Source organism: Schistocerca gregaria, chromosome 2 (genome assembly GCF_023897955.1).
Source record: "Schistocerca gregaria isolate iqSchGreg1 chromosome 2, iqSchGreg1.2, whole genome shotgun sequence".
Taxonomy (NCBI): domain Eukaryota; kingdom Metazoa; phylum Arthropoda; class Insecta; order Orthoptera; family Acrididae; genus Schistocerca; species Schistocerca gregaria.
Genome location: NC_064921.1, coordinates 352,749,774 through 352,762,727, shown reverse-complemented (window position 1 = coordinate 352,762,727; position 12,954 = coordinate 352,749,774). Strand labels below are relative to the sequence as shown.

The 12,954-nt window shown below is 38.8% G+C and overlaps 1 protein-coding gene across 15 annotated transcripts in view; it reads left to right on the top strand.

The window, feature by feature from the left end:
* The window catches only part of LOC126337040 (E3 ubiquitin-protein ligase TRIP12), a 215,765-nt gene that overhangs the window by 82,809 nt on the left and 120,002 nt on the right, over positions 1–12,954 (top strand). For 10 of the 15 annotated variants that reach the window (XM_050001355.1, XM_050001353.1, XM_050001348.1 and 7 more), the window contains 5 exons: positions 417–646; positions 856–1,038; positions 6,738–6,925; positions 11,600–11,788; positions 12,644–12,928. In XM_050001355.1, coding sequence (XP_049857312.1) covers positions 417–646; positions 856–1,038; positions 6,738–6,925; positions 11,600–11,788; positions 12,644–12,928 — 1,075 coding nt within the window. The remainder of the gene's footprint in view (positions 1–416; positions 647–855; positions 1,039–6,737; positions 6,926–11,599; positions 11,789–12,643; positions 12,929–12,954) is intronic. The other 5 variants (XM_050001352.1, XM_050001357.1, XM_050001356.1 and 2 more) reach the window with 1 other exon arrangement.

The following is a 12,954-nucleotide window of genomic DNA, read 5'->3' as shown; positions in this document are numbered from 1 at the left end:
TCATCCACCTTGTGTATTAATTTAACAGCTCAATATAAAATATCTTTCAACACATAAGAGGGAGTGTTCGGAAGAGCAGTTGGTAGTACATTGAACTAAATTAAATGCATCATTAAACACAATCTACCTACATTGTGGCCCAAGATATTTGAACTGTTGTAATACATGTTCTTCACGTGTTAAATATTTTGAATATCAGATCATCCACCTTTATCATGTGAACACCCTAGCAAAAAATTCAAGTTGGATTCAGGTAAACAGTGTAACAATTGTTTATTGAAGAAAGTGTCACAGTAGGATAATCTGTTAGAATTTATAGTAGTTGGGCAACTAATTGATTTCACATGTCTGATACCACACAAAAGATTTTTTTTTTGTTATAAGTTGAGATGACGCAGGACTGTGACTTGTGGCAGTGTTTGCAGCCGCCGCTCGTCCCGGGCTGGAAAAGCCTCCTTGCCTGGGGCCACTGCTGCTGCCGCTGCGGCGACAGCGACAGCGACGGCTGCAACATCATCAACTGCTTCAGGAGCTGCCATGTCCTCTGGTACCCAGGAAACAACGGGGTCAGAATCTCATCCAACAAACAGTGTTCCAGGGGGCAATCAAGTTCCTGTTGAAGAGCCTGCAAGTGCTGCCTCTGCAGGTGAGTGCAAATTAAAATTATGAAGTAAACCAAGTATGTTGTTACTGTTCTGTGTAAGTAGTTAATGTTTGATGTTACAGTGTAATGTGACTTGGTTGTCAAATTATTGAAACCTCATAGGTGTCATTATTTTTTCTCACATAGTTTTTAGAAACAAATTAAGGAAACTTTACAATGTGTATAACAAATTGTCATGTATGATTTGACAGTTCCATCAGCATCGGGTATTCCTTCAGGAATGCCGTCAAGTGCTCCAGACAGTGAGAGTGATGATAGTGAAGTAGGACGTTTGCAGGCACTTTTGGAAGCGAGAGGACTGCCACCTCATTTATTTGGTGCATTAGGACCTCGAATGCAAACCCTTCTGCATCGTAGTATGGGTGCCAGCTCGTGTAAGGCATCTTTCTTGCTATATTTGTGTCTCAGTCCTGACTCTGTGTGTGTGTGTGTGTGTGTGTGTGTGTGTGTGTGTGTGTGTGTGTGTGTGTGTGTGTGTGTGTGTGTGTGTATCATTGCAATTAATATATAATCATTTTTTAAATAATTTAGTTAGAAGTTTCCTATGTGAGTATTGAAGGATAAAAGATGTGTTACGGCTGAGATGTGTACTCGGAAATAAATATTGAGAGTCTATTCCTGCAACCTTACATTGTGCTTACTTGTCTTCCAAAGCAGTAAATTCAGTGACAAAGAAGTAAATTTGGTATTTATTTCTAAGTATGCTTATTTGCTGTGTAATATTTTTCAAATGTGAATGTTCAACTGCTGAAATATAAACTTTCATTTTGAAAAGCTGAAAGTCATTAATTTTAAACATGTTTACATGCATGTAATTTTCAGTTTGTGAGTAGATTACTTTGTTAAAGTTATTCTGATGATTTTTGTGTTTGGTCATTTTTGATATACAACAAGACCAGGAACTTCTTGTTCTGTGTGGAAAAAAGTTAAGGCTTTCTTGTCATAACAATATTTGATAGCTTCATTATCTTAATTCTGATGAATGCATGTTCTAATATTTTTCAATTCCAGAATTTAAATTGTAAATTTGTGAGAGTGCTGAATTTTCGGGCGAATGAAATTTGGGTGAAAAGAGATTAGGATAAACAGACTGTGTGTTTCATGTGCATTACTTTGTCCAATCCTTCAGCATTTTAATCAGTCTGTCTTCTCTGTCATTGTTAGTTGACTTTTTCATGCTGTGTCAGTCCTCTTTCATTTATTGTGTTTCGTCGCATTTTTGTTCTGCTATGTGTATGTTTTTCTTAACTTGTATTACACTTGGAGTATATGAATGTCCTCTTGACTTGAATTTACTTGTTCTGTCACAGTTCTGACAAATGGTTTTCTCATTATCAAAATGATGTTCTCACACCTAGAAAATTTGATTTGTGTTATGGAATAAAAGAGAGAAAAGCTTATAACAAGGGAAGTATATGCATCTGTCAGTAAAGAACATGCAAAATGTAAATCTCATAAATTATTTGCAGCACCAAACCTAAATTTTCAAAATGCAGACTAAGTTTGTTGTTCAGATGGAGAACATTAAATCAAAACTTAATACAGCAATATGTAAGACACTAAAATATCTCAGTATAGCATAGGAAAAATGACAGAAAGCAACAGAGGAAAATGTTGGCAAATGGAAACAAAGCAAGTACCAGGGAAAATGACACAATTTATACAATTCTTGCCAGAAGATTCCGACAGTGAAGCCACGGCCAGGACAGTGATGTGTATTTCAGGGAGTGTAATTAATTTTTCAAAATATAATGTAATCATATAGACAAAAATATTCGCACAAAGCAACAGCAGGAGAAACACATACATACCAGTATTTAAATTTGCAAGCTTTTAGAGCCATTGGCTCCTTCTGGCAGGAGAGTTGGAAGGGAAGGAAGAAGGGTGCAGGAAACGGACTGAAGAGGTTTTCCGAAATGGGGAGAGTCCGGGAAAGTTGCCCACAGCCATGGGTCAGAGGAACTTAACTGAGAGGGATAAGAAGGAAAGATTGATTGATTGGGGACTGCATCAGACGAGATTTGAAAACGAGAGCTTGGAAGGTGAAAGATAGGGTAATATGCAAGACAGAGATTACTGACTAAACATTGTGCTTGAGTCAGTAAGAATGGAAAGCTGAGTGGATCGTATGTGTCAGATGGGAGAGGGGAGAAGGGGGCAGGGAAAAAACACACATGTAAGAAAATGAAAGATATAGAAAACTAAAGGGTGTGACGAAAGGAATAGTTACTGTGAAGAAACACTAATACAAAAGAAATTAACATAAATTAAGGCCAAGTGGGAGCGGCGAGAACCAAGGACATATGGTAATGCCAGTTCCCACCTACAGATTTCTGAAAAACTGATGTCTGGGAGGAGAATCCCCATGGTGCGTGTGGTGAAATGAGTGCTGAGGTCACGAGTGTTATGTAAGGTATGCTGTACAACAGGATATTGTGTGTTCCAGTATACACCATCTACCTATGGCCATTCCTCCTGATGGGAACTTGGTAGAAGTAACACTGATGATGTGAAAGACCAGTGTTCACATAGCAAATGCTATACAGCATGTGTCACATCACAGGTGGCTTTTCCTTTGTTAGTATGTGTGTTGCCAGTTACAGAGCTGGTACAGGAGGTGCAAAGAGAGTGCATAGGGCTAGTCTTACTGTGGTGACAGTCAGAGGATAGGGAAATGGGTAAAGTAGCAGCTCAGAGTCTGGCAATGATGTTGCGGAGGTTGGGAGGGTGACAAAAAAGCTATTTGAGTTGTGGTGGGGAAAAATGACAGACAGAATGGTCCGCGTTGAAGTAGCCAATTAATACATTCAAGATCAGAATAATACTGGGCAATAAAAGGGGTGTACTCCTCAGTTGTTTGTTGGGAGGATCAGCAGTGCCAGGATTGGCTGTGCTGAGACAGGAAATCAGTTTTTTAACTAAGCTGGAGGGGTAATTACATCCACTGGAGGCTGAGGTGAGACTGGTGGTAGTTGTTGTAAAGTGTCTCCAACTGAACAACTTTATCTGTGTAATCTGTGTCCACCCCAGTCCCACCACGCACCTTCCTTGCCAAAAACTGCTGCCATCTCCCTCTTCACCAACATCCCCCATGTACATAGTCTGCTGCTGAACATGAACATTTCCTCACTCAGTGCCCATCTGATTCCAAACCTATGACATGCTTCCTGCTCACTTTAGTTGACTTCACACTTACCAACCACTGCTTTACATTTGAAGGACAGACACAGGAACAGATAAGGGGCTCAGCCATGGGAACAACGAATGCTTTCCTGGGATCCATAAGCCTTTAGCTCCTGTTTTCTTTTTAGCTACATTGACATGTTTGCCCTATTGGTTCATGAGGCTGAGGCTGATTTAAATACATACTACCAGTTAAATTCCAAAACCCATACCACTTACTTTGACATTGACCTCATCCTCAACAAAGGTCAGCTACACACTTCTGTTCACATTAAACTTACTATCAAACAACATTATTTTCATTATGACAGTTATCATCCTTTCTGTGTCAAAACGTTTGCTCCCATCCAGCCTTGGCTTTAGAGACAAACAGTTTGTTCAGTAGCAGACTCTTTACAGCAATATACCACCATTCTCAACTCGGCCTTAATTTGACATAATTACCCCACCAGCCTAGTTCAGAGAGAATTTCCCAGGCTATCACACCCAATCCTGGTACTGTTGATACCTACCAGCTACTTCAACAAGGCTATGACTTCATAAATTCAAGTCTTTTAATGAAGTCCGTTCTGTTCATTTTGTCCTCCACACACAGGATAGCTTTTCTAAATGATAATTAATTGAAACCCTAAGCTGCCGACAGGTGTTGTTGATATACCTTGATGGGAGCAGCTGAAAATATATGCCCCGACTGGGACTCGAACCCAGGATCTCCTGCTTACATGGGAGACGCTCTAACTATCTTGTTGCAGATGAATAGTGTAACTGCAGAGACTTACCCTTGCACGCTTCCCGTGAGACTCACATTCCCAACTATCCACAACCTACATATGTAAATTTCCTAATACATATTTGCCCATCCACTCATTACTTGCACACACTAAGGTGACGATTCCCTAAGAATTTGGGCAACCGGTACGAATGCACACATTTTCAGCTGTCCCCATTGAGGTATATCAGCAACACCTGTCAGCAGCTGAAGGTTTCAATTTATTATCATTTATTCTAGAGAAGCTGCACGGTCATCAGTTGTATCTGTTCCTTCGAGAACAGTTACTATCTTCATATATGAATAGCTTTTTGTTACCCTACCAATCTCCGCAGTATCCCTGTCGGGCGCTGTGCTCCTTCCACACCCATTTCCAAACCCTATGGCTCCCCCTCCTGTGACAGTCTCCACTGTAAGGCTTGCTTGTGCAACTTCCTAGCCCAACCCACACAAGCTCTGTAACTGGCAGGACATACACTACCAAAGGGAGAGCTACCTTCGATATGACATATGAGTATACCAGCTGTTATGTAAAAACTGTTCGGCCCTTTCCGTGTACGGGACTACCACCAAGTTGTTGTTGGCGATGAATAAGCATAGGCAGAGGGTGTACCCTGGCAACACACACAAACCTGTTGTAGAGCATGATAGTCATGACGTTGGTGCCTGTTTTGCCACATGCCCCATGTGGATTCCTCCCCCAGACTTGAGTTTCTCGGAACTTCACAGGTGGGAACTGGCATTACCACATGTCCTTGGATCTCGCCAGCCAGCTAGCATTAATTTACATGAATTTCTTTGGTCTCAGCATAGTAACTACTCCTTTCTTCACTCCCTTTTAATTTTTCTATATCTTTCATTTTCTCTGCCTCTGCCTCTGCCTCTGCCTCTGCCTCTGCCCCTGCCTCGTGTGTGTCCTCCCGCCCCTGCCCCTGCCCCTGCCCCTGCCTCTGCCTCTGCCTCTGCCTCTGCCTTGTGTGTGTCCTCCCACCTCTGCCACATACAATGCTCTTATGAACTCTTGCATGATGTTTTAGTCTGTAGTGTGTATGTTACTTAAACATCGTCAGGTGCTGAAACTATTACTACTTGCATATTAATGAGCTTTTAGTGGACAAGGTAATAAGAGGTGGTCAACACCACAGGTAATAGAATTTTGCACTCATTTGGCAGCACTGAAATTACAAAAACTTCTGAAAGGCAATTATTCTAGGCTACACTGTAATATTTTACATATGTTAAGTTTTATAACAGTGGAGCATTTGGAGGAGGATGATGATGATGATGATGATGATGATGATGAACTGTTGTGGAGAACCTTAGAAACCCATATACAGTTATTTTCAAATGATTTTAATGTTTGAAATTAGTAAATTCTTTGCTGTAACTTTGGTGTATGGTTAAATGTACCTAATGTAAATTAGTTGGTTTCATGCTGGTTTCTCATGAAGAACAAACCTATAAGTCACTTTAATCACTCAGCATAAGGCATTTCATTTATTTTGAACACTATTGCTTCATGTGATTTTTTTGCTCTCTTACCTCGTGCACCCATTACTCTTGATACATCTAAGTTATGCAGATCTGCCTCGATTGAGCAGTATAACTCCCTTACTTTTCGAATACTGTTGAGGCTCTCCAGCATAGTTTGGTGTACTCGCACATTATGAGAAGACAAATCGGAACAGAGTAGTTGAAGCTTTGAAAGGGGCTATAAGAGAATATCTGGCTAGTTCATTTACCAATGGAAGGATGCCATACTTGGAGTCTTTATCTAGTGCTTTATTTTTAACTTGTTGCATAGCTTTTGCTGAAACCTTACACAGGAAGAAATGGATGCATGCATTTTTTAAATGTGAAAATTTCAGTAGCCAGCATGGCAGACCAGTTGTTTGTGCAGTTTTAATCTGAGCATGAACTGGAAATAATAATACATTAAAAAGTGCAATTTATTTTAACTGTGCAGTGTTAAATTATTGTGTGTGTTCGGAACTGATAATGTACAAATCAAGAAAACCTGTCTGCAATGGTCCTTATTCTGTGGTGTAGTAAAGCATTGTGCAGTGCAACTAGCATGGAAATCTTAAATGGGCCAATTTGATGGTGCTGTGCATGTTGCAGCTTCCAAAGCACAACAGCTACTTCAAGGTGTGCAAGCGACAGGTGATGAAGGGCAACAGCTCCAGGCTGTTATGGAGATGTGTCAGATGTTGGTTATGGGAAATGAGGACACGCTGGCTGGATTTCCGGTGAAACAAGTTGTACCTGCACTTATTACACTTCTTGGGATGGAACATAACTTTGAACTGGTAAGTATAACGATTTTGTTTATGGAACCTGTGAATGATTGAATGTGCCTTTTGGTGGTTCAACATCTCTACTGTTTGTGGTGACTTCTTAAATTAAATACACCAGTGCGCACTAAATTTCTCAATCTTTTCCCTCTAATATTTTACTCTGTTTGGTATTAATTCCCATATTGATTTAACAGTCAAAAATTAAGATCCATTGAGTTACACTGGAAAATATAATGTACTCATTCATGAGTACATGTACTGTATTTTAGAACTCTGTGGGTAGTGTTGAAATAAAGGCTGTTGATCTGAAGTTTAATCTGTTAATATTTTGTTATACCATAGGTTTAGCTTCATTTGACATTATGTGACATAGTGGAAGATACTCTGATTTCAGAAGTCACTGCATTTCTTCACTTTATTGAGGGGAAAGGGTGCAGCAGTTTTTGTCACCGTGTATAAAGAAATAATCCTTGTTTTAGCAAACAAGTACAGATTTGTCTCCATAACATTTCTTCACTTCACTTTCTCATTTATCAAGCTACAAAAATAGTCCGATCCAAGACTTCTGTGCTCATAGTCAGCTAGAAATTAGCAATAGCAGACCCCATCTCAACACTGATGACATAAACAAGGCTTAATATACCTGGTGGATGTCAGTTGCCCATACCCAGGACCTCATCCTCCCTCTCCCACACAACTTCATAATCACAATAATGTATTTTTCACCTGCACAAATTCTAGCCGAGTGTTGGCTTTCTAATATTACATTTAGTTTTGTATGGTTGAGCGATACTAATACACCCACTTGAATCTCTTCGTACTGTTGGTTTGTTCATCTGTGGACAAAATAAATCGGTGGCAAACAGAACATGCCATTGTATATTATGCAAGTGAAGAAAGGGAGCCTGGAATTTTTATTAAGTTTTTCATTTTGTCACAGGAGTTGTCGTCTTTCATTTTGTCACAGGAGTTGTCGTCTTTCATTTTGTCACAGGAGTTGTCGTCTTTCATTTTGTCACAGGAGTTGTCGTCTTTCATTTTGTCACAGGAGTTGTCGTCTTTCATTTTGTCACAGGAGTTGTCGTCTTTCATTTTGTCACAGGAGTTGTCGTCTTTCATTTTGTCACAGGAGTTGTCGTCTTTCATTTTGTCACAGGAGTTGTCGTCTTTCATTTTGTCACAGGAGTTGTCGTCTTTCATTTTGTCACAGGAGTTGTCGTCTTTCATTTTGTCACAGGAGTTGTCGTCTTTCATTTTGTCACAGGAGTTGTCGTCTTTCATTTTGTCACAGGAGTTGTCGTCTTTCATTTTGTCACAGGAGTTGTCGTCTTTCATTTTGTCACAGGAGTTGTCGTCTTTCATTTTGTCACAGGAGTTGTCGTCTTTCATTTTGTCACAGGAGTTGTCGTCTTTCATTTTGTCACAGGAGTTGTCGTCTTTCATTTTGTCACAGGAGTTGTCGTCTTTCATTTTGTCACAGGAGTTGTCGTCTTTCATTTTGTCACAGGAGTTGTCGTCTTTCATTTTGTCACAGGAGTTGTCGTCTTTCATTTTGTCACAGGAGTTGTCGTCTTTCATTTTGTCACAGGAGTTGTCGTCTTTCATTTTGTCACAGGAGTTGTCGTCTTTCATTTTGTCACAGGAGTTGTCGTCTTTCATTTTGTCACAGGAGTTGTCGTCTTTCATTTTGTCACAGGAGTTGTCGTCTTTCATTTTGTCACAGGAGTTGTCGTCTTTCATTTTGTCACAGGAGTTGTCGTCTTTCATTTTGTCACAGGAGTTGTCGTCTTTCATTTTGTCACAGGAGTTGTCGTCTTTCATTTTGTCACAGGAGTTGTCGTCTTTCATTTTGTCACAGGAGTTGTCGTCTTTCATTTTGTCACAGGAGTTGTCGTCTTTCATTTTGTCACAGGAGTTGTCGTCTTTCATTTTGTCACAGGAGTTGTCGTCTTTCATTTTGTCACAGGAGTTGTCGTCTTTCATATTGTCACAGGAGTTGTCGTCTTTCATATTGTCACAGGAGTTGTCGTCTTTCATATTGTCACAGGAGTTGTCGTCTTTCATATTGTCACAGGAGTTGTCGTCTTTCATATTGTCACAGGAGTTGTCGTCTTTCATATTGTCACAGGAGTTGTCGTCTTTCATATTGTCACAGGAGTTGTCGTCTTTCATATTGTCACAGGAGTTGTCGTCTTTCATATTGTCACAGGAGTTGTCGTCTTTCATATTGTCACAGGAGTTGTCGTCTTTCATATTGTCACAGGAGTTGTCGTCTTTCATATTGTCACAGGAGTTGTCGTCTTTCATTTTGTCTCAGGAGTTGTCGTCTTTCATTTTGTCTCAGGAGTTGTCGTCTTCTTCAACTTAGTAAGAGGCAACACTGTTAGACTTGCATTTATAGAGCCACACTGGATTGGTAACACAATAAAATGTTGAACTCGAGATGGGGACTGTCTTGAATAATAAAGCTCTCAGCACATCAGTAATCAACTTTATTTATGCCAGTCAACCCAACAAAAATTGGAAGCAGAGAGTAATGAAATAATACATCTATTAACATGATCAGACATTAATTTTTTTCAAGCAAACAATGCATTATAGATGACATCAAAGTCAAATAACTAAGAAATCTTACTTGCTTCTTAACCTACAGGGAGCATTTAATGTTTTGTGTAGCAATTTTTATTGCTGTCAAACAGTTTTATTTCAATTATGACTTCTTTTGTTCTTTCAGAGTTTTAATCTTAAATGTCAATCCCATTTTATACAAAACAAAAAATATCTTTGTAACTGTATTGTAGCTTTGAAGAATTTGCTAGATAAATTGAGAGTTCATTTACTTAAGGATGTATTTATAGATCATAATTTAAAGGCTTTGTCGTCCATAGTAAATTTTATATTTCAAAATCAAGTACCTAGTCAGGGTGTATGTGCCCCAGAACGTATGGGGAAAACCCATACATTTTTCATTGTTTCAGTTTCCAATTAAATTTTTCGTAAATTTTGGCGGAACTGGTATTCCAATAAAGAATTTTACTTTAGCCTGCTACAGGAGAATAATACTGCAGCAACAAAACATAACTCTCTGCGAGGCACACAAATGTGATTTGCAGATTATTGATGTAGATAGAATAACACCGAAATAAAACTTTAATTACAAAGAAAATCCACAATTTACAGCAACAAAACACAGTGCACACACAATCATCAGTTGGCAACAAAATGTGTCAAAGGCTCTATGAAGACTGTGCAATACTTCATAACAGTAAACTGCTTTCGAGAAGTATGATGTCAAAACTGTTTACATTTCTAACAGGTCTTGGGCAAAATATTGCAAATGTTGGTTTGAGACGCGTTACTTTCAAAGAAAACTTCCCTTTGTGCGAAATGAATTATGTTACGTGTGATGGATTTCTCAAATTGAGGAGTGTTTGTCTCTTATTCAAACCTTTCACTTTGAGGACTAGCCACTTAGCAGAATTCCAAAGCAGGAGACCAGCCATTTATGCATTTATTTAAAATTTTAGTGACACATTTGTGTTGATATGTCTTATATAATAACACAGGCTAAAAAGGATCGAGCTCGTGAATTCTTGAGCAATTTTACACATAATAGGCTCTTGTATGGAAAACTCAAAATGCTCAACAGCTATGTAACCCACAAAATGTTTGATGCGCAGGAGTGAAATTTATAATTGTGCTTGTGAGAAATGTTCAGCTGCTGTGATGTAAGCAGTGCTGTCAAGATACTGCCTTACCACACCCTTGGGAAAACAGTAAAATATTTTTGACCCCCATTATGTGTGAAAGCGTAGCTTTCCTTGTAACTGTATTGAACACACATTAATTTAACCATTAATTGCTCCTATTTAATTGTTTGCACTTCTTAACAGTGATATTGCCATTGGCTGACTACATCACATGCCCTATTTGAGTATTTGCTGTCATCGGCTGACGAGATCAGGTGACATGAGCTATGATCGGGTGACAAGAGCACATTGCACATCACTATCTAGATTTCAGTGCATCAGATGTTACCATGATGTGTTTGGTGAAATTATGTTGCTGCACATAAAAGATATTTCCAAACCCCCCTCCCCCCATGTGCATGGAAGTTCTGTGCTGGTTGAAAAACCTGTACCTTTCAAGAGATTGATAAGTTTTACAGTTCCAAGGGAACGTATGTCACTAAACACAGATAAAATATGCTTTCACCTGGGTGTATGATGTAGTTTCATCTGGGGAAAAAGTGTATTTTTAACTGGGAAATGCTGGAAAAATCCAGATCCCTTTTTTTCTTGAGTATATGCCATGTTAGTCTTTACTACTGCCTTTTTAACAATGAAATAGCTGGTGTAAACAAAAATATTGAATGTATGATTACCAATTTATTTGGTATATGTGAAGATTAAAGTGTCTCCCATAAAATATACATTTTTTGGTATGGCGTCTTCAAACTCATTAATTCACCTACAAAAAAAGTGAAAATTTGAAAATCTGTACCCTTTCTTGATAAAATTCCGTGGACTTATCAAGTTAGGAGACGAGTAGTTAATTTTATTTTTAAATATCACTCATGTCCATTATTGAAATGGTATGTGTATAATTTATTAGAATAAGGACTTCATGCGATCAGTTAAATGTATGCTATACAGTGGGATCACACAAATAATTTATCATATACAGATGAATCATGCCTGTCGTGCCTTGACGTACATGATGGAAGCCCTTCCGAGATCCTCTGCTGTTGTCGTGGATGCTGTACCTGTCTTTCTGGAAAAGCTGCAAGTGATTCAGTGTATGGATGTTGCAGAACAGTCCCTCACAGCTCTGGAGATGTTGTCTCGCAGGCATAGCAAGGCAATCCTCCAAGCAGTAAGTTACCAGTGATAATACAGTATTGTGTTGAAATTTTGAAATATGAAGGACAGGAATTTCGTTTTCTTAATTTGTGTCTTTGCACCACCAAGAACATTGTGCAGTGGCAGAAGACACTTCAGGATGTGGCTGCTGCATAATATTTGTAAGTTAATGACATAAGATGAATATTTGGTTTGCAAGATAACACTATAAATTAACCACTTAAAACATAAAAGTTCATTAGCACACAGTATTCGCTTAAAAAGAATGATAGCCAGTATGTGTTGATTACAGGTATACAGATGTCTGTGATTCTGTCTACATGGCTTTTTCTGCCAACATTTAAAGTCTAGGACCATTTGCCATCTTTAATACTATTGCCAAATATCTAGTATTCTGGAACATTAGAATTACATAGACAGGCTTCCTAAACTAGTTTAGAAATTATAACAGTAACCCCTTCCAAATGTCAGTTCTTTAAAAAAATTAAAACTCCCATTTATAAAACAGCTTCAGTCATCTATTCTAGAGCATTCTCATTCTAAAACAGTGGATGAATATTGTCTGTGTAATTGGTACATTACGACCGACTTCCAGACTTCCACTGTCTAAAGATATGCACATAGTTTCTAACTTTAATACTTGTCATAATGTATCAAACCCCTAATGTGAGGTTATACCTTGTAATGAATAAATTATGACAGCATTTTAAATTCTTAAATTTGATCCATAATTACATGAAGTAACTGAAAAGTAAATTTTTGTTGCCCCTGGAAGCAGCTAGATACACAACCAACAACTGGGACTGGGTAAACCTTTTAGCAGGTATGTGATATAGATATGGACTTAATGTGTGTGTCTTGCTTGCAGCGTGGTGTGTCAGCCTGCTTGATGTACCTTGACTTCTTCAGCATCAATGCACAGCGTGCAGCCTTAGCTATCACGGCAAACTGTTGCCAAAATTTACACGCTGATGAATTCCATTTCGTAGCAGATTCAATGGCCTTGTTAGCAAATCGTCTAACACAGCAAGACAAGAAAAGTGTTGAGAGTGTGTGCTTAGCTTTCAGTCGGCTTGTGGACAGTTTCCAAGCAGATCCTTGTAAACTACAGGAGATAGCCAGTCCAGAACTGCTTACAAATTTGCAGCAACTGGTAAGAGATTTTATCTATGCAGTTAA